Genomic DNA, 21,354 nt, shown 5'->3' with positions numbered 1-21,354 from the left:
AAATGATAGGTGACAAAATTTATTTTCGTCAATAAATACTTCATTTTAAGTGAGGAAAAATTAAGTTTCGTCACCAAAAATTTTCCCGCTACTTTTTTTTGGTGGAGCCAAAATTTTGGGACTTTTGGTGAGAAAAAAATTTGTCACTAATTATAAAATTATTTGTGAGGAATATATTTTCGTCACCAAAACATTTTAATATTTTTGATATCTTTTAGTGAGGAAATAATATTGTCACCAATTTTGGTGGGAAATTTTTGATATATTGAGGGGCAATTAAAAAGACATAGGGTATTAATTTTTTTTACCCCTTTTCTGTTTATCATCTCTATCTCTCTCTCTCTCTCTCAAAATAGGGTATTTATTTGTCTTACCTCTTGCTCCTCCACCACGCCGATCACCATTGTCGCTTCTATTAGCCTTGCCGATCGTCGCCGCCACTAGTAGCCTTGTCGGTAACCGCCACATCTTCTTCACTCGGTGATTTGGTACGTGATTTCTCTTTGCTCTTTTTGTAGTGTCTCTTTCTCTTATTCTCTGTATTGGTATGGTGACGAAAATTAGTAAAGAAAACAAATTTCGTCACTAAATAAGAATAATCCATGAGGAATTATAAATTTTGTCACGTATAATAAAAATATAAAAATAATAGGTGACGAAATTTATTTCCGTCAATAAATACTTACTTTTAGGTGAGAAAAAAAAAGTTTCGTCACCTAAATTTTTTGCACTAATTTTTTTTGATGGTGTTAGAATTTTGAAACTTTTGGTGAGATTTTTTTTTTTAACAATTAAAAACTTATTAATGAGTAATATATTTGCGTCACTAATAATCTATTTTTTTTTTTTTTGAAAAAATTGATTTTAAATATTTTAAGACCATTTGGTGAGAAATGTATTTTTATCACTAGTATTTTTTAATATTTTTAGGCCTTTTAGTGAGAAAATTGTTTTGTCACTAATTTTGAAAGAAGAATTTTGACATATTAAGTAATAATGAAAAAAAATAATCTATTATTTTTCCCTACCTTTTTTTTTTTTTTTTTTTGGGATCAGTTTTCCTAAATTATTTTTCCCTCCTTTCTTTCTTTCTTTCTTTTTTTTTTTTTTTTTGTGATCAGTTTTCGTATATCTCTATCTGTGTCTCCCTCTCAAAACAAAACACAAGGGCTGAGTGTTTTGTTTATTGACGAATCAGTTTTCAATCTGTATCTCTCCCCTCTCTCCCTCTCCCTCTCAAAACACAAGTCCCTTCAGTGTGTTCTTCTCCGGCGCCCCTTCAGTGCGTTCTTCTCCAACGCCGCTGCCAAAGTCCCTGTTCTCCTTTACTGCTTTGTGTTCTCTTCCATCAGGTATGGGTCCTCTTTCTCTCTCTCCCTCTCTCACTTAATTTCTCTATTTTTCTATCTTTGTTTTCCCTAATTTTCAAAATTAATGTTTTCCCTAATTTTCAAAATTAATGTTTTCCCTAATTTTTGAAATTAATTTTCAGAATTAATGCTGTATTTAATCCATGTAAATAATCCATGGAAGACCATGTAACTTCGTGTGCCTAATTTATAGTCATGGAAGACCAATTCTTCTTTTCTTCAATTTTCTCATCAGTCAAACAGCATTCAATAAAAGAAATACAAGGTATAAGTTTACAGTTTCTGGTTTGAGCTTATTGAGTTAGACCATTGAAATCTGTACCCATTCAAAAAGAAATTTCATCGTTATTCAGTGGAATTGTCCCATGTCATCATTTAAAGAGCCCAAGAGGATTATTGATTATAGACCAATAAGTTTCTGCTTCTCATTCCCAGATAACATAATGGAGCAATGTTAAAAGAATTTGTGTTGGGAACTTATATTTTCTAACTTGAGTTTAATAAAAGCTTGTGTGATCTGTCTAATGTTTTTATTCTAATAATTACATGAAATTTCTTCAACTAAACTGTATAAAGCTTCTTCACCAAGACATTTTTTGGTTTCTGTTGGTAGAGTTAGACTGTATATTTGTGGTGTTGTAAACTAGGAAAATCTTCAAATGTGTTCTATTTGTCTGTTGAAACAAATATAGATTGAAATTAAATTTATCATCCTTGTACATGCCTGATCCTTGTACATGCTTGGAATGATTGAAAAATTTAAAAATAAAAATAAATAACTGAATAATGTGTTGTTTTGTACCCATTCCATGATTTATATGTTTCTTTAGGATAAGTTTGAGAGATTCATTTCAGTTTGAATGCAGAGCTTTCTCCAGTCTTTATCTCTGCTCATTTTCTTCTTGGTCTTTCTCTATCTCCTCTTTTTTCTTTTTTGCCGTTGAAGTGGAATGATGTTGTTTTGAACTACTCCACGGAAATTGCAGAGTGTAGACTCTAGAGGATCCGAGCATGTTCTACACAACTGATAAGAACCAAATTCTACAACCACAATGTGATTAGCTCAAGTTAGGTACTTCTCATGATATTATTTGAGGTGCGCGTAAACTAGTCCGGACATTGGTCATAAATATATATATATATATATATATATATATAATGGCTTTATTAGGTGATAATGCTAGGCTAGCACTCTAAATGATGTACTGTTTATTTGTCAATACTTTGGATTGTGTTAGAACATTTTCACAGGAAAATAAAGAAGAAAGAAAGAAAGAAAGAAAAAAAAGGGGGGGGGGGGAGTGGAACATTTTCTTAGGAAAATAAAGAAGAAAGAAAAAAAAAGGGGAGGGGGGGAGGGGGGAGGGGAGTATGTCAACTATAATATATCAGTGATAATTGAACCTTTATTGTTGTGTGCTTCAAGTTCCAACCATATAAGAACCCATGAATGCATGTGAGCTGCACATGGATTTAGTTTTTTAATTTCTGCTTCTGTTAGGCATGTTCATAGCCCATCTTCTAGTAGGTAATCCATGTCCATGGCACTGCTAGTTCAAGCTGCTTGTTTGCTGCTACCCATTTGCCTTGATTTCCTGGATGTGCTAACTGCTGGATGTAGGAAAATAGGTCTTTAGTTGGTCCTTATACTTATTTTTGGATGTCCTGTCTTTGGCGGGGTTGCTTGGCTGCTGCTATGGTTGGTTAGGCCTGCTGTTTGGCTGCTGTGGTGTTGCTTTTGGCTGCTGCTTTGGCATCCCTGAAGAGGTGCCAGCAGGACCTGCAAAGAAGCTCATTACAGGAAATACGTAGCAGCTCCAACCAACAAGCACCCACAGCCTAAGGAGACTTGCAAGAGTCGTAAGTCCAAGCATACAAGATTCAGACAATATTGCCTATTGTTGCCCACCCACCTCAACGAGCGGTGAGGCCAGTTGAGTTCACTAGAAGAATGGGTGATAATGAAGTAGGAGGAGTCGATTTCTATCAAAAATTTATACCATTTCTAGAAAAGCATTGGTGACATGTATGCTTTCATTCTCCGTCACTCATGTAATTGGTCTTTACTTCATTTCAGTGGGTGTGGATCTCCCAATTAGCAGCTTAAAAAGATCTATGCTCTTTGTTTTTGTTGCTAAGAATCTAGGAGTGTCGTGTCCTATATATATTAACTTTTTTTTTTTAATTTTATATTTTTTATATTTAAATTTCATTGCAGATCTATACATGGCTCTTGATGTAAAGTTTTGACCTTTGAGTGTACAGGGTTCACACCTTTTAAGGTGGATTCTTTTTTGTCAATAAATTTTTTACTTGTCAAGCAAAATTATGAAAAAGGTGTCTGATTGCCTAGTCGCTAATGTATGCATTTTAATTTCCTTGAAAGTATGCATTTGGGTTCTGATTCTTCTGAACTTGAACTGTGGTCTCTATCTGTACTTCATGATTGTGCGTTAAAGTGTGCTTAAGTAATTTAAAGATCATAACCTAAGGATACAGTTGAGGTCCCTTGTTAGGTTGTTTGATGTGAACACATTTTTATTACTTCTGTCCCACCAATTTAGAATCTCAAAGTTGACTCTCATTGTCCTGTATTAATATCTCTTTGTGTCCATGTTGCTTTATTTGGAATAGAAAGGTGTCTATATGCATTGTGGTAAACAGTCTAATTGAACTTTTCTTTTCCCAAAACCTCTCCATTTAGATTAAGATTTATTGTTGTTTGTGTAGTAGACTAATACCAAACTAGGATGAGGATAGTTTGTGATAGCCCCATTATCCTCTAAAATCCTCGTAAAGAGGACATGTAGGGAAGAGGAATTTATAAGATCAGTGTTTATTATTTCTCATCTCCCTTTGGAATTATGAGTAATTCGTTGTTCAACCTAGAAGTAAAGGAATAGGGACTTGTATGAGATGTATTTAAGAAGAGAAAGATGGGAGTCTCAATACTAAAATTCTTGCACTATTTTGCTAGCATGCTTTCATATTAGGAGCATGAAATTGTGACATGTGGACACTTTTGAACTCTGTAAAAGACAAGCACTAGAAGGCCTCTTGTGATTACTGCTGCCCATTTGCCTTGATTTCCTGGATGTGCTAACAGTTGGATGTAGGAAAATAGGTCTTTAGTTGGTCCTTATACTTATTTTTGGATGTCCTGTCTTTGGTGGGGTTGCTTGGCTGCTGCTATGGTTGGTTTGGCCTGCTGTTTGGTTGCTGTGGTGTTGCTTTTGGCTGCTGCTTTGGCATCCCTGAAGAGGTGCCAGCAGGACCTGCAAAGAAGCTCATTGCAGGAAATAAGTAGCAGCTCCAACCAACAAGCACCCACAGCCTAAGGAGACCTGCAAGAGTCATAGGTCCAAGCATACAAGATTCAGACAGCATTGCCTATTGTTGCCCACCCACCTCAACGAGTGGTGAGGCCAGTTGAGTTCACTAGAAGAATGGGTGATAATGAAGTAGGAGGAGTCGATTTCTATCAAAAATTTATACCATTTCTAGAAAAGCATTGGTGACATGTATGCTTTCATTCTCCGTCACTCATGTAATTGGTCTTTACTTCATTTCAGTGGGTGTGGATCTCCCAATTAGCAGCTTAAAAAGATCTATGCTCTTTGTTTTTGTTGCTAAGAATCTAGGAGTGTCGTGTCCTATATATATTGACTTTTTTTTTTGAGAAAAACAATAACAAAACAGAAAAATGAGAAAAATTGAGAAGTTTCATCTAAAAAATGTCAATGCAGTAACGGATGGTGTCAAAGTGAAACACGTCAATAGTTTCGGGGGTACATTTGTATACTTTTATAGTTTAGGGGGTCAAAATAATACTTCTCAATAGTTTAGGGGGTCTTCGTGTAAATAACCCTAAATTTTAAGATGATGAAACCTTGCATTATGATTTCTGAATAATTCAAGTGAGTCTTTAATACTTCACCATGCAGAAAAGTAGTTTAGCAAAACAGTAATGCTCCTAGCATAAGGAATATGTTATCACCACCCCCTTTCACAAAAAAAAAAAAAAAAAAAGGAATGTTTTATAGGTTTTACTAACAGAATCTTTTATGCAATTTTGGCCCAGGAAGGGTGGTTAAATAACAAAATATATCTACCACTGCATTTCAAATGTGTCTACTAGGACTAGCACATAATAAGTTAAAATAAGGGCTGCCAATAACAGTTCAAACATTTAAAATTGTCTACCATAAAATAATAGCTAGAATGATAATATTTTGAAAGAACTCGAGAAAAGCTAGTGTTCATGTTCAAAGTTTCAACAACAGTAATCCTTACAAGTGCAAGAGAAAATACTTCCAAACATTCAAAAATTTCAAATATTAACAAGACAAACAATGTTGTAATGAAAAAATTAAACAGATTTCACAAACCTATTGATCATTTTTTACCTCAATTTAGATCTGGTTTGATATCTCAGGTAGGGTAGCAACACCTAGGCAACCTGCAACACCACCATCAGCCATGCCGTATAAGGTTTAAAGAGCATTTTAAGGACATTAAAATGGGTGATCAATGGGTTAGATAACAAGTTTCGAGCATTTATCTACAAGAATTATCCCCAAGGACCTTAAGGTAATTTGCAGTTACCAGTCATGGTATGCCGCATCATCATACAACTGAGTCATTTCCAGATTTTAGACCAAAAGAAAAGAAAAGAAAAAAAAAAGTCTACTTGGAGCAACAGGCTCCCACCAAAAGAAAATCTGCATGTGATGCCAAATGAATTTTCTACTAATTTGCCATATATGCTCATTCCAAAATGGAAATAGCATGGTGCAAATTGACCAAAGAATTATTTTCACCTCAAACGAAGGGTGGTCTCATATGAATGCTAGCGCAAATGTAGGAAAAGTCGATGAAATCTAAAATGCCCCAAAGTTGCTTCTTTGTTTAATTGAACATAATCCATGTTTCCCCTGTTTGATTGCACATATTTAGAAGTGTTGCATGCATTTCTTTTCCCCCCCCTTGAATTCATTGTTGACTCATCTACAACACACTTCAATTAATTCCTGAAGTCAAAATTATTGGCAAACATCCCTTCAGACTTTATTTTCACCACGTTAAGATACAACCCTAGCTATCAAAAACATAAAAATCACTTGCACATTTTCTGTTACAGAATACACAACATTAAGCATTTTCAACTCCTAAAATTACAGAAGCATATCATAATTATCAGGACTATGTACGCTTACAGCACTGATACACCACTTGCCTAGACTTTATTCTCCATAGAAACCAACGGTCCCTATAGCGACTTATATTCCATGGAGCATTACTACGGTGCTTTACCTTCTCATGCAATGGGGTGAAAACTGATTTCACGGCTTCAAAAACCTCTTCTACAGGCTTTTCTGCATCAATCTGCAGGTGAAAAAAAAAAACAAAAAATCAGTGGTAACTGCAAATTAAGGGTAATAAGTCACAGCCTATTTAGGCTTTGCATCTGTCAGCTCTAGAATGTAACTCTCCTATCATCCTATGGTATGGTATTGTGTTTGGTTAAGGGTTTCTAGCTACTTAGCCTCACATGGACTCTTCTAGCTACACCATTGAGAGTCTTATTACCTACTTAGAAAACTATTTGGTGGGTTTAGTACTTATGTTGCTAAAATCACTACCATAAGTATTTATTAATTATCTACCGTGGGGGACCTAATTAGTAAGTCCTTATGGCATGTTAAGTTGCTTTGTTGTGGCATTAGCTAGTCCATTTACTCATTAAGCTCAACTCTAGAGAATGTGCATGTCGAAATTCTTATTCTGTGGGGTTGTTTATGTTTAAGAATAAAGGTAATAATGCTAATCAGGTCTCCACATTTACTCATTAGGCTTTACTTTCTCAGCATATAAATGTTGAGTTGATTAGTTTACAATATTTGTTTCCTAAAATCCCATATGAAACATATAAGAGAGTCAGCTCTAAGTAGCCCTAAAATGACCCCATGTTTGTATCTAATTCTATATACTAATTCTCATTTATAACAACATTACAAAGCTTGAAAAATTTATTCAAAAATTAAATGAAATGTGAATGTTAATCATATTAAGGGTTGTTTTGAAAAGTTGATTTTTGATTTTTTTTTTTATAAGAAAACATATAAAAACGGAAAGAAAAGAGTTGACTATTTTTGTAATATTTTTTAATTTATTCCCAAAACAGCTTTAAGTTTCATTTTGTATTTGCGGTGTACTTTTATAACCTTTTCTTTTACATCAATAAATCTTAATTTTTGCTGAAAAAATAGGTGAGATTAAGTTTAAAGTTACGCTATATACTTTATTTGGTAATTATGTTTTGAATTACTTTTACTAGCTCCTCAAGTACATTATTAAGTTCCTCTACAAAATTTAATCACATTTTGTTTACCGAGTGAAATGTGAGCCAGAATAGTTATTGTTTCCCAATGTCTTATTTTTTCAATATCCCAATTTAGTTGATAGATTTGTCAATTCTGGTATTCGGGGCATATATATATTTTTCCAAATACGTGTAGTTCAATCATATCATTTTGCATTTGGATATTTGAGTACTTAAATTGACTGCTTCAGAAACTCAATGTGGCATATTGTGGGTTTTCTTTCTGTGCCATGTTATCTGCTTTTTACTCTTTGCTCACTGTTTTATTGGTTAAATTTTCTCTAACTTATGATATTTGTCTTCTTATTGATGGTTATTTTGCTGTGGTTTATGTTTTGGTTGTGAATACTTCTTCTGTTTACGCTAAATTGCTTTGGCTATTTTCTCACTTGATTTATGTGTGGTTGTAATTTATATAACTCAGTATAATCATTGGACTTGAAATTTTTTTTAATTGAAATATATATATATATTTTTCTATATAAAATTTGTCCTATTCACCTAACTTTAATTAACTCGGCATAGTCAGACATGGACAAGAGTTGGATTGCATTAGGTAGCACAGTTGATGGAAGGATAAGTCGGGCATATAATGATGGGGTAATATCATTTCTCCGTTTTGCAATGGCGGTTATCGATCGAGATGGTAAAATTTTGTGCCCTTGTCGAAAGTGTGTGAATGTTGTTCGTCAAAAATTTCAAATTGTTCAAATTCATTTGCTGCAACATGGGATTATTCCAACTTACACTATCTGGCACGTGCATGGGGAACCCCGTGAATCAAACGAGGCTTATCATCATGATATACCCGTTGAGGGCAATGAGGTTTTGGGAGGTATTGATGCCTTAGTGGAAGATCGAATAAGAGGGGAATCAACTAATACAACTCAAGAGGAGGAGGTTCGCACTTTTGATAAATTATTGAATGATGCCAAACGTGAGGTGTACCCAGGTTGCACAAATTACACTTTGTTAAAATTTGTCATCGAGATACTTAATATGAAGGTAACAAACCATTGGAGTAATAAGTCAGTTGACATGATGCTAGAGTTTTTAACAAAACTTTTACCGAAGGATAATTTGGTTCCAAAGTCAACTTATGAAGCTAAAAAAATAGTACCTGAATTGGGTTTGTCATACGAGCTCATTGATGCTTGTGTAAACGATTGTGTGCTCTTTTGGAAGGAGAATGCAACATTGGATAAATGTCCAAATTGTAAGGCTTCTAGATACAAGACAAATCATGGTAGAGGTAAGAAGATCTCTCGTAAGGTTCTTCGATACTTCCCGTTAACACCGAGATTGAAAAGGTTGTACATGTCGAGGAAGAGAGCCGAGGATATGAAATGGTTCAAGGAAAAACGTCTAGATGACGGTGTATTGAGGCATCCTGTAGATAGTGATGAGTGGAAGGAATTCGATACACAACATCCTGAATTTGCCTTGGAGCCTCGGAATGTGAGGCTAGGGTTGGCTACTGATGGTTTCAACCCTTTCGGAAATATGAATAACTCATATAGTTTGTGGCCTGTCGTACTCATTCCGTACAACTTGCCACCGTGGTTGGCTATGAAGGACCCATTTTTCATGTTGTCATTACTTATTCCTGGTGAATCACAACCAGGAATTGATATTGATGTCTACATGAGACCATTAGTGGAAGAGTTGAATGAATTATGGAAAAATGGTACATTAACCTATGATGCCTCGACTGGTGAGACTTTCTGCATGCGTGCAGCTTTGCTGTGGACGATACATGATTGGCCCGCATTTGGTGACATTTTTGGATGGAGAACAAAGGGTCATTACTCTTGTTACACATGCAATGATGAACCATATTTTGAATCTTTACGAAGTAAGACTGCGTACAGTAACCATCGATGCTACTTGCCTGATGACCACCCAGAAAGGCGAAAGAGTAGAGCATATAATGGCAAGCATGAAAAACGGAAGAGATCTTTGGTGATACCGATAGAAAAGATTGAAGAACAATTGGGCAGCGTGACGGGTGTCACATATGGAAAACATCCAAGCAACAAGAAAAGACCTCGTCAGAACCCAAATTGGACAAAGGTAAGCATCTTGTATGAGCTACCGTATTGGAAGAAAAGGAGGCTTCGACACAACATTGATGTCATGCATGTGGTGAAGAACTTTAGTGAAAATGTTTTTGGAACGATGTTGGGAATTGATGGAAAGAACAAGGATACAGATAAGGCACGAATGGATTTAGAAGACATGAATATGAGGAAAGAATTGTGGCTGACAACAAATCCCGATGGATCATATGTGAAGCCGCGAGCCAGCTTCTCATTAACCCCTAAAGAGAGAGAGGGTTTCTTTGAATTCTTGAAATCAGTCAAGTATCCAGATGGGTACGCGGCAAACATTTCGAGATCAGTAAATGCAAAAAATGGTAGATTAACAGGATTGAAAAGCCACGACTGCCATGTACTTATACAACGGATTCTTCCTATTGGGATGCGTGGTTACGTAGATAAAGAGATCAGTACAACACTTTTTGAGTTAGGTAGCTTCTTCCAAGATCTATGCTCAAGGACACTGAAACGAAGTGAAATGGAGAAATTAGAGGAACGTATAGTACTCATACTATGTAAGTTTGAAAAGATCTTTCCTCCAGCCTTCTTCGATGTGATGGTTCATTTGGCCATTCACTTGCCACGTGAGACTATTCTCGGAGGACCTGTGCAATATCGGTGGATGTACCCGATTGAAAGGTAATTTCTAAAATTGTACTTTCAAATGAAAGGTATAGATTATGTTGTGTGCCTAACCATACTCCTAATTGGTTATCTCTTCAAGGTTTCTCGGATCTTTGAAAAAGTTTGTCACCAATCGAGCTTGACCAGAAGGTTCTATTGCAGAGGCTTACATTGTCAAGGAGTGCATTACTTTTTGCTCAATGTATCTTGAAGGGATTTAAACCGTGCATAATCGAGATGCACGAAATGAAGATTATGGAGTCCGTCGTGAAGGTTTGATAATATTCACCGAAACTGCTCGTCCTATTGGCCAAATCAGAAAGCATGTTGAGATGTCACAGGAACTTCGTGATAGTGCTCATTGGTTCTTATTATACAATAGCCCTGAGATAGAGAAGTATCTTCAGTACGTGTTTCTTATAATTATATATATTTTAACAATTATCATGTTATTAGTCATTAATAATAGTAGTATTTCACACATTAACCAAAACTATTTGAGTAGGGAACACAAGAATTTGTTACAAATTCCCAGTGGACAAGATATAACTCAGATACAACAGAAGGAATTTCCAAAGTGGTTCAAAGAATATGTAAGTCATTTTTAATATTCACAATTGGCCAAACACTATTAGGCTTGCATAAAATACAAACATTACTAACATAATTCAAGTGTTGCACATTGCATGTGGATGTAGATAAATAGATTGAGAGTTGATGAGGCACCAGAAGCAACCGAAGAATTGTGGTCCTTAGCGAATGGTCCTAATTTGCTAGTGAAAGAGTACTCGGGTTGTATAATCAATGGTGTCAGATTCCACACGAAGGAATTAGACAATCGTCGTAAGAGTCAAAACAGTGGTGTGCTTACCGAAGGGGACTACAAGGGAGAGATGCACGAATTCTACGGTCACTTGTGCAATATATGGGAATTTGAGTACATGTGCCAAAATAAAGTTGTTTTGTTTCAATGTGAATGGTACAACACCAGTAACACTGGTAGAAGTAGAACAGTACGAGCTGACACATATTGCACAAGCATCGATGTCACAAGCCGATGGTATCAATCTGACCCTTTTATCTTGCCTAGTCAAGCTAAGCTAGTGTTCTACCTGAATGACACCAAATGGGGGCAACCTTGGCAAGTCGTGCAACGGGTCCAACATAGAGGTGTGTTTGATGTGCCAGAGGTTGGTGATGGAGAACCACCAGATCAACCAGAATTTAATGATGCATTCCAACAAGAAAACATTAACTCAGTTGTCCCGATCAACATTGAAGATATTATTCGATTTCATAGGGATGATATTGAAGCTGAGGTTATTTCAAATAAAACAAAGAGAGATGGTAGAGATGATGAAGAAGATGAAGAACTTGGCGTACTTGATGATGATATGGATCTTGATATGGAACCTGATATGGATTATGATATGTAGTTTTTGTTGTTTTTAGGTTTCTATATGGACATATGTTTTTAATGCATTACATGGTTATGATATATTTTGTTGCGTCTCTTCAAGTAAAATTATGCTTTATATTTCATGTTTGATATCAATTTATGCTTTTTAGTTAACCAAATGGCCAAAGGGGAGAAACAATGGATCAAACCAGGTTTTCTAGCGAAACAGAAGCGAACAGAGTACGAAATGGAAAGATATAAGACAATCAAGAAGAATAATAAGAAAATGGATGCTCTACAATTGAAGCGTATAGCAACTTCTTTGATGGGTTCTACTCAGCCCAATCGTGTTCATCAAAAGGGAAAGAAAATTAGGGTAGATGATGATGACTACATACCGTCAGATCATGAGGATGACACTGATGCTGAGTCCTTTGAAAGTGTTGACGATGAGGTACTATATGTATGCCCATTCATTTTTTTTTATTATGTCACCGATAGCTATGTATTTGTTAACGATGCTTTGTTAATACTATCTATATATTTCCGTATACTTTATTGGATGAATAAGTCATAAAATAAAACTAGAAAATATACATCCTACATACAACAATATGCATACCAAAACAAACTGTAGGAGTAAGTTAGCTGGAACACAAATGTATAACGAAATAAGACATAATTTGACCATGTTGGAAACACCAGATTGACAACTTGCAAAGCACACAATTAGGAAAAACCAATTACAGATATTAGAACTACTGGTAGCTCACAACCACTCAACCACTCAACTTGCCTACAGGTTTTTGAGTGACAACACCCTTTACCTGACCATTTTAAAAATATTCAAAGCAACCACTTGTCAGGACCAGTCTTGGGAAGAAAAGGAGTGGACTGGATCAGATTACAAATATCAACAGTGGCCTTGATGGGTTTCCATATACATATCTTTACTTATCCATTTTTATGTATTTATTGTTTATGCTTTTGTATTATGTTTTTTAGGGCTTACCAATGCCACCAAAACGATTGGCGCAGTCATCTCTTCAACCTTCGCACGAGGCAATTGTTGTTCCAAATGGGGATTTACATGACAATGTGGATACCCAACACTCACAGCCACTTGATGTCGATATGGAGGCACCGAGGGAGGCAGCCCCCCAATCTAGTGTCGGTAAGATACTGAATTTTACTAAGCTAAACAAATTCTCTGTTTTAATATAATTCTATGGTGCAAAAAATTTCAAGCAATTTGTTTCATAGGGATTGATTTTTTTATTTTTTATTTTAGTTTTGGTCTCACTCGTAATTTTTTGTCATATAACACACAAAGTTAACATCTCTATTGGAGATGCTCTTAGTTTTCAAGCATTCCTAGTTCTTTGAACAAAAACATTGAAGAAGGAGAAATTATTTGGGAACTTGGTAATCATTTGCCTAAATAGCTCACTATAATAGTCCCAGATTTTAGACCATAGCACAGTTGCATCATGCCCTACAGTATAGCTCAGCTAAAGGTGCATAGAACCCCAATAATAGCAGTAGGTATACTAGAACCAACCACTACCCAGTTTCAGCAAACCCAAGCAGCAGATACACCAACTCAAACATAGGATTACATATGTTCAACCACCACATAACGAGAGCTATGGGGGTGTTAAACACATGAGAGACCCATTTTAAGTAGTATAACAACCATCAGTTAGGACCAAAAGGAAAGAACAAAATACGTTGAGAACAAACACACAGTATAGTCCTTAGCCACTCAATCCACACTCTCAAATCACACATAAAACACTCAAGAAAATATATGCTCACATTCATCTCAACCCACCAAACAAAAAATTTCCTCATAATATGTATCAGCTTGCCAATTTGTATAACAAACATTAGAAAAAAAAATATTTATATGCTCAACATCACTCAACCCACAAGTCTCACTAGGTCGACACAAGTTTTATTATTTAGGACGGTAGTTCCCTACCTTGCTAGGGTTAGGAACCTTTGATAAAGCTTCAGCTTCAGTTGATCATCTAGCTTCATCAACATCAGCTCAATTTTATCCATCTTCAGTTGATCATCTAGCTTCATCAACATCTATATCAGCTGCACCTACTACATTTGATGCCTTTGCTATATCTTCTACTGAAGCCGAATACAGGGCTATGGCTCTTGCAAGTGCTGAAGTTGCTTGGCTTCACATGCTTCTTAAAGATATGCATATATGCCATTCTTCTGTTCCTGTGCTTTGGTGTGATAACTTGTCTGCTCTTTCTCTTGCTGCTAATCTTGTGTTTCATGCTCGGACAAAGCATATCGAGATCGATTATCATTTTGTGTGCGAAAAAAGTTTTAGCTAAGCAACTTCTTATTCGTCATGTGTCTTCTTCTGATCAAGTGTCATATATTTTTACCAAATCTCTTCCTGTGTCTCGTTTTCTTTTTCTTCAATCCAAGCTTTTAGTTGGTCTCCCACCTTTCAGCTTGAAGGGGCCTGATAAAGCTTCAGCTTCAGTTGATCATCCAGCTTCATCAACATTAGCTCAAGTTCATCCAGCTTCAGTTGATCATCTAGCTTCATCAACATCTATATTAGCTGCATCTATATCAGCTGCACCTACTACATCTGATGCCTCTGCTATATCTTCAGCTACTGCAGGTGCATATTGATCTGCTCACTCTGGTGTGTATGATAGTTGCAAGTCAACTATTGGTGTTCATGATGAGAGACCAATACAAGCATCTAGTCTGTGTACATGAGATCATTTGTATATAACAAATCTACAACTGATTCTCAACAGATTCCAACTGATTCTCAATAGATTCTGTAACTGATCTGTAACAAACTTAGTTAGTTAATCTTAGTTAGTTAGTTACAGCAAATCATATATGTGTGTATATAAATGAACTCGTGTAATGTTGATGTGGTGTGCAACTAATAATAAAGATATATCTTTGAAAGATTTCCTCTCTCTTTCTTCCTACTTTCATCAACCTTAAGGACCAAAGCAATCAAGGTCCTGTTAGCCTCCTTAAGAAGTTCACCAGAAGTAAAAAAAAGATTTAATAGCCTCAACAATATTTTTACCCAAAACCTCCCAGGAACTCTTAAAGAAACTAGCCGGGTGGCCATCGGGCCCGGTGGCCATGTTCCCATTAAGACACATGAAAAACTGTCTTGCTTGGAAAACAACATGATAATGTGATTTCCTAAAAAATCCAAAGCTAAAATTTCAACCTTTGAGCTAATTTCATAACTGCAATAAAAATAAAAACTGCCTACCTAAATCAGGACTGCAGAAGAAAGCATTTTTAAGACCCTCTTTGTTAAGTTAGTTTGAGAAACAATGATTAAGTAGTCATGGCTGTCATTGAATTCCTTATTGAGAAAAACAAAGCTCTAGAATTTAAGAAAATAAAATAGTTGAATTAAACAAATCATGTTCCCTTTAAAATCTTTACTATAATCATGTTTTATGAGTTCACTAAGCAGATATATTGTGACTCACAATGGCATGAAAAAGTCTATCACTACAATTAAACAAAAACTTATTGTATCACATTAAAGCCATGTGGGCAAGCACTTCACCTTAATAGAACCTTATTTTTTAATTACTTTGTTGTTGTCTTCGTGCTTCCTAGATTGCTATTCAAAGGACAAAAACAAAGCCTCATTTTTCTTTTTCCTTTTTTCTTATTCACATTAAAGGCAAAAGAACTATGTTAAAGATTTGTACGAGTTAAATGGCACAAATTCCTAACATAGGAAGTACAAAAAAAATTATTATTGCAGTAGAAAATTCCCACAATTACATTATTAATATATCTCAAAATTCTATGAAATAAATACGTTACTTATGTATCTAACTAGCAAGAGTAGTAGCTCTGTTTTTCATCAGAAAAATTTACTGCAGAAAAAAGCTATTTTTTTTTTATTCCTCAAATCAACAACTTATTTTTTCTAGCAAATATCTCTATTACTTGTTCCATCAAAATCCTATTTTCCTAGCTTCATTTGGGCTCATTAAATTTTGGGCAAATCTCTATTATTTTGGTTATGGTCTATGGTCATGTCTGTAGCAGTGTTTGGAAATTCATGAGAAATGAGTAAAATAATTTTAGTATAAAGAAGAACAAATATAGACCACAATTGAGTATTACGACTAAGTTAGGTAGTTGCTTCTTTCTCTATTTGGTTCCTACAAATTTGAAAAAACAACAAAAACAAAAATAAAAACAAAAACAGAAAAAATAACAGTGGTAGAGGATTGAAAGCAACAGATTATGGCTAGGAGTGGTAGAAGTCCTTCCGGACGTTCTGGAAACTCAAAACAGGTTGTGATAAAGATGTGGCATCCAATCCATTGCCATTGTTGTTGCCATTGCAGGTTATGTTTAATGAAACAGATTGTTATCTACTTTTGCTGAAAGTGCAAGAATTTATTGAACTAGGGGAAAAATAAAAAAACAAAAAAACCTGAACCTTAAACAGAGAAGGAGACTAGTTGATGATACTGATTTAATTGAAAATATAGGAACTATTAAAAAGCTTGCTCCCGACATCGAAACACATTGAACGGTTCGAATTATCGAAACGGGATCCGTGATGGGCCTCCTTGGCGCAAAATGGTCAGTCTAATCTTCCTCTGCTATAAGAGACCCAATTCCCCTTTTCTGATTCAGATCTCAATTCCATTTACTTCACTGTAATTGATAGAGAAGATCTTTATGTTTGGTTTGTTAATTTTCCTTTTATTTCATCTAATTTGCTTTTGTCATCTCATACGTAACATTGAATTCCTGGTGTTATTATAATTTCAATTGTTGTTCTTGTTTTTTAGAAAATTCTGAATATACCCATTTACGTTTTGATTAATTGTAAGCTAAGCAGATGCACTAAGCAGATACATCGTTAGCTCCATTATTAATCTCATCGTTAGCTCAATTATCAGAATAATGCAAAATTAAGTAACTAAGTATAGATATACCCATTATTGGATAATTGAGACTCAATTATCAGAATAATGCAAAATTACAATGTTTATTTATACAAAATGGAATTGAGTTCTGTTGTACAGAAATTGAGTTCCATTTTGGTGCTGGAAGGGTTATTCATGTTTTTGGCACAACTTGATGGTTAGGATAAATATTTTAGTTAGAGTTTGTGCAGTTAAGCATGGTAGTATTGGCGGACTTTGTTTTGATGGAATATGGATGCCCATTTCAAATTAAGGATCAAGTAAAAATCAAGCCAATGATACTTTCTTTGAAAACAGTTATTCATGTCAATTTCAAGAATTCCACTCCATATTTCAGAGTAAAGATTTTCAGAATTTGGAGTCCGTTGTGTCGTATTGCATACATATTTCTAATAATCTTTGATTATCTGAAACTGCAGAAGAATATGGTCCTACCTCTCTCTCTCTCTCTCCAATTTCTTCTTCAACCAGAAAGACATCTTTTCCCGCTTTAAATATGGAGACAACTGTTGATCTCTTGAATTGAGAGAGCAATTATTTCATTTAATATTTTGTTTCTTTTTCTCTAAGCAATGGCCCCTGCCTTAGGCTTCTAAGGATATATTTCATGTTTGTAAGGGCTAGGGTGTTCTTGCATTAGGGATAGGGGCATTCTCTGTAAGCAATGACCTGCACCTGCTCAGACACTTCAAAAAAATGGGCAAGGGGCATTGCGTCGGTGATCAGGTGTAATGAAAAATTGGGAAGGGTCCCTGCACTTTCCTAGACGACCGTGGGTAAAGAAGTTAGACCAGAGTTGTTGGTTTAAATTGGCAACTTGGTATGTTTGTACACTAACAAGTAAGACTGGTATTAGTAGATACTATGATTAGAAGGAAAATTAATATAGCATGTTTACAAGAAACTAAACAGATAACAAAAATAGGAGACATAATAATGCTAATTAAACTTGTAATGGAGAAAGTATAATTAATGTAATTAGTGCCTATGCACCCCAAATAGATAGGAAGAATATATTAAAGAACATCAAGGCTTAAACATTCATTTAAAACATTCAACAATGATCTTCATGATCTTCACAAACGATCATAGTTTCATTTAATTATTGATAATTTTATATATCTCAAAGCATCTTTATAGAACATATTTTTGTAATCTGTTAATAAATAAAAATTTATTAGTGACAACATTTAAATAGAGGTGTTCAAGTCTCCTTTGCTGCTGATATGGATTGTTGCTGAGATGGGTGGAGTCTATGGTAGCATGGGGCTGTTCTGTTTTGCTTTTGATAAGACCTACTATTGCTGCTCTGTCTTGGTGTTGTTTATTATTGCTGTTTGTTGATCTATACTACTGTGTGGCTTGATGATTCTCAGTAATGGAGGATGAATGCTCTATCAGTATTGTTTAGTTGGTGTCCATTAACAGAAGCTATGTTTAGTTGTTTGCTTAGCACCATCAGTTGGCTATTTATGTGAGTGGCTGCTTATTTGTCTAGTTGGATGATTTTGTGATATGGAGTTAATGGGGGATGCTACTGTTCTGAAACTGTTCTGAGAATACACCTACTTAACCATGAGCCTCTTTTTTTATGTGGAGAGGTTTGATGAGAAGTACTAATTGTGTTTTTAAGGTGTATTTTCTTTTTGTTGTACCAAATCATTATTGTCATACTTAGTTTATTTACAGCTACTGTGTCTTGAACATAATATTTCTTCATTTTATGTATTTTCCATCTGCATAAATGGAAATTTTAAGAGATGAGCAAAAGGTAAACTACGTACCTAAGAAGCACATTATCTTTAATGCAAACTTAGCAATCTTTTTCTTGTATTTGTATTTGTGTATCTTTTTATTGATTCACTTTCACAAGATTTTGGAGTGCATCCTATATATACATAATGTGAAACTACATCAGCATCAAAGTTCAATTACTGTAACAGAAGTTTGAATAGATGGCTCACCAGGCCTTAAAAGATTGTCAAATTTTTCCATACCCCTGTAGTCCTACTGCCATGAGGGTTGTTTGTAGCTAATCCTATCTCCATCCCACCCACCATCAGGCTCCTTTCTCTTTAAAACCCCACTTGCCATCTGATACAGTTTTATTTGCTCATCTGCTGAGGCTTGAGAACCCGGAACGGGGAGCTGCCTCAAAGCTGAAGGCAACCTCTCATCTCTACGTACCTAAGAAGCACATTATCTTTAATGCAAACTTAGCAATCTTTTTCTTGTATTTGTATTTGTGTATCTTTTTATTGATTCACTTTCACAAGATTTTGGAGTGCATCCTATATATACATAATGTGAAACTACATCAGCATCAAAGTTCAATTACTGTAACAGAAGTTTGAATAGATGGCTCACCAGGCCTTAAAAGATTGACAAATTTTTCCATAACCCTGTAGTCCTACTGCCATGAGGGTTGTTTGTAGCTAATCCTATCTCCATCCCACCCACCATCAGGCTCCTTTCTCTTCAAAACCCCACTTGCCATCTGATACAGTTTTATTTGCTCATCTGCTGAGGCTTGAGAACCAGGAACAGGGAGCTGCCTCAAAGCTGAAGGCAACCTCTCATCTCTACGTACCTAAGAAGCACATTATCTTTAATGCAAACTTAGCAATCTTTTTCTTGTATTTGTGTAGAACCGTTCAATGTGTAAAAAAAGTTACTTATATTGCTTTTATGATTTCGCTTTAATTAATTGCTAACCAGTCAATGTTATGTCTTTAAAACAGTGCCTACTAGACACCCTCGTGGCTTGACACGCGGGTTGAAGGTTCAAGCAATGGTTCAAAAAGATGGAAAGCTCAAAGTTCCTATACCACAGGAGTATCGTGCACCAGTGGGGGATCATGCCTCTCAATTAGTCTCCAAAATTGGTGTTGAGGTCCGAACACACTTGCCAGACTTTAGCATTCGCAGGTGGAAACATGTCAACGAAGAAGTTACGGCACCTATGTTTCAACGTCTAATGGTAAAAGTTTTACATAATTGATTGAATTAATGTAATATAATTAATTATGACTTACAAGATTTGTGGCTGTTGCTAGGATCAATTTGACATGGAAGGTGACTCCACAAATGTTAGCAAAGCGGTGGCAACAAAGTGTGGACGGAGCTTGAGCAGCTACACCTACAGACTACGAAAAAAATACCTGAACCTTAAAAGTGCTAAGGGAGAGGAGTATGCTAGAAGCCACCCACCGCCTGAATGTGACCTCGAGAAATGGAAAAACTTGATTGACAAGAAGTGGAATGATGCCAATTGGCTGGTAAACTTTTCTTATGTTTATTTATTGTTGACAATTACCTTGTCTTCCTAATATATATATTTTTCTATTGGAACTTCCTCCTTGTAGAAGCAATCAAATGCTAACATTGACAATAGAAATCAATTGAAGACGAAGCATAGGTGTGGGTCAAAATCTCTCCCAGTTAGGGTACACGAGGCGGTGGGTCTTCTTTAATTTTTTTTTCGGTTTTTTTTTTTTTTTAAAGATGATTCTACTACCATCATTCTTATTTAACTTACTAGTTGAACAAAAAAAATCAGACAATTGCAAATGGGGGCCAACTGCCAGAGTTGCCATGTGTTTACAAATCTACACACTTTAATGATGTCACAAAGCAGTGGATTTCTCCGGAGTGCGAAGAGAATTATGTATGTATATTTACCTTTTGTATTAGGATGATTGCAATTTTAATTGTATCTTTATTCATTTTTCTAATTATTTTTTTTTAAATGACAGGATAATATGATAAAGATCCAAGCTGAACATTGCTCCCGACCTGGTGTGGTTCCAATTACTCCAGAGGAGCTATCTGTGAAGGTGCTAAAGCCAAGGTCGGGATATGTTAAAGGACTCAGGTTGAGGCGTTCCTTCTCTGTCAGGACTACCAGTGCTTCGACTGACAGTGACTATGTGAGGCGTCTAGAGATGGAAATACAAGAGCAAAAGGAGCAAATTCAGTCACAAAAAGAGGAAATTCAGTCACAAAAAGAGGAAATTCAGTCACATAAAGAGGAAATTACAGCACAGAAACATGAAATTCAAGTACAAAGAGAGGAAATTCAAGCACAAAATAAAGAGATAGGGAAGATGAATGGGTCGATTGACGAGCATTTTGAGATCACATCAAGCATCATGGAGTTTCTTAAGAAGCAAGGTTTCAATGGACAATTTAGAGGATGAGGTATCCCATGAACTCGTACGTCGCCTTTTTGGTAAGTCTCGCTCGCTTTATCATTTTATTTTTCTCATGTTGGTTAGTATATACTAGTTAAAGTACAATAGTTTGACTACTTATTAACTAAGATTTAACAAGTTTGAAGATGTATTTAATGAAAATAGATTCATTATCAAAATTCTTACTTAGCATGACCCTAGTTAAAATACACACGAACCAAAGTAGAGACAAAACTAAGTCAGATAATAGCCTGCTGTTAGGTGTGTTTCTATCTGTGGATGTTGGTATCTGTATAGCCTATGTCACA

General features: G+C 35.5%; 3 protein-coding genes across 3 annotated transcripts; all 3 read left to right on the top strand.

The window, feature by feature from the left end:
• The first annotated feature begins 350 nt into the window (after nucleotides 1-350).
• LOC145797825 (uncharacterized) lies at nucleotides 351-19,854 on the top strand. Its single transcript, XM_082885252.1, has 5 exons — nucleotides 351-488; nucleotides 1,122-1,352; nucleotides 12,045-12,328; nucleotides 12,880-13,048; nucleotides 19,595-19,854. The coding sequence occupies exons 3-5, from the start codon at nucleotides 12,053-12,055 to the stop codon at nucleotides 19,852-19,854; spliced, it is 705 nt and encodes a 234-aa protein (XP_082741378.1). The 5' UTR covers nucleotides 351-488; nucleotides 1,122-1,352; nucleotides 12,045-12,052.
• Nucleotides 8,284-12,044, top strand: LOC114297230 (uncharacterized). Its single transcript, XM_082885253.1, has 6 exons — nucleotides 8,284-10,490; nucleotides 10,598-10,677; nucleotides 10,728-10,881; nucleotides 10,981-11,068; nucleotides 11,174-11,794; nucleotides 11,928-12,044. Exons 1-6 carry the CDS (start codon nucleotides 8,284-8,286, stop codon nucleotides 12,042-12,044), a joined length of 3,267 nt encoding a protein of 1,088 aa, XP_082741379.1.
• LOC145796975 (uncharacterized) lies at nucleotides 19,644-21,183 on the top strand. The gene is made up of 5 exons (XM_082882828.1): nucleotides 19,644-19,781; nucleotides 19,910-20,131; nucleotides 20,219-20,311; nucleotides 20,413-20,520; nucleotides 20,609-21,183. The coding sequence occupies exons 2-5, from the start codon at nucleotides 19,922-19,924 to the stop codon at nucleotides 21,050-21,052; spliced, it is 855 nt and encodes a 284-aa protein (XP_082738954.1). The 5' UTR covers nucleotides 19,644-19,781; nucleotides 19,910-19,921; the 3' UTR covers nucleotides 21,053-21,183.
• Nucleotides 21,184-21,354: the final 171 nt, after the last annotated feature.

Source organism: Camellia sinensis, chromosome 8 (assembly GCF_055761805.1).
Source record: "Camellia sinensis isolate YWXY chromosome 8, ASM5576180v1, whole genome shotgun sequence".
Classification (NCBI taxonomy): Eukaryota; Viridiplantae; Streptophyta; class Magnoliopsida; order Ericales; family Theaceae; genus Camellia; species Camellia sinensis.
The sequence above is the reverse complement of the archived record's forward strand: the minus strand, read 5'-3'. Positions and strand labels throughout refer to the sequence as shown.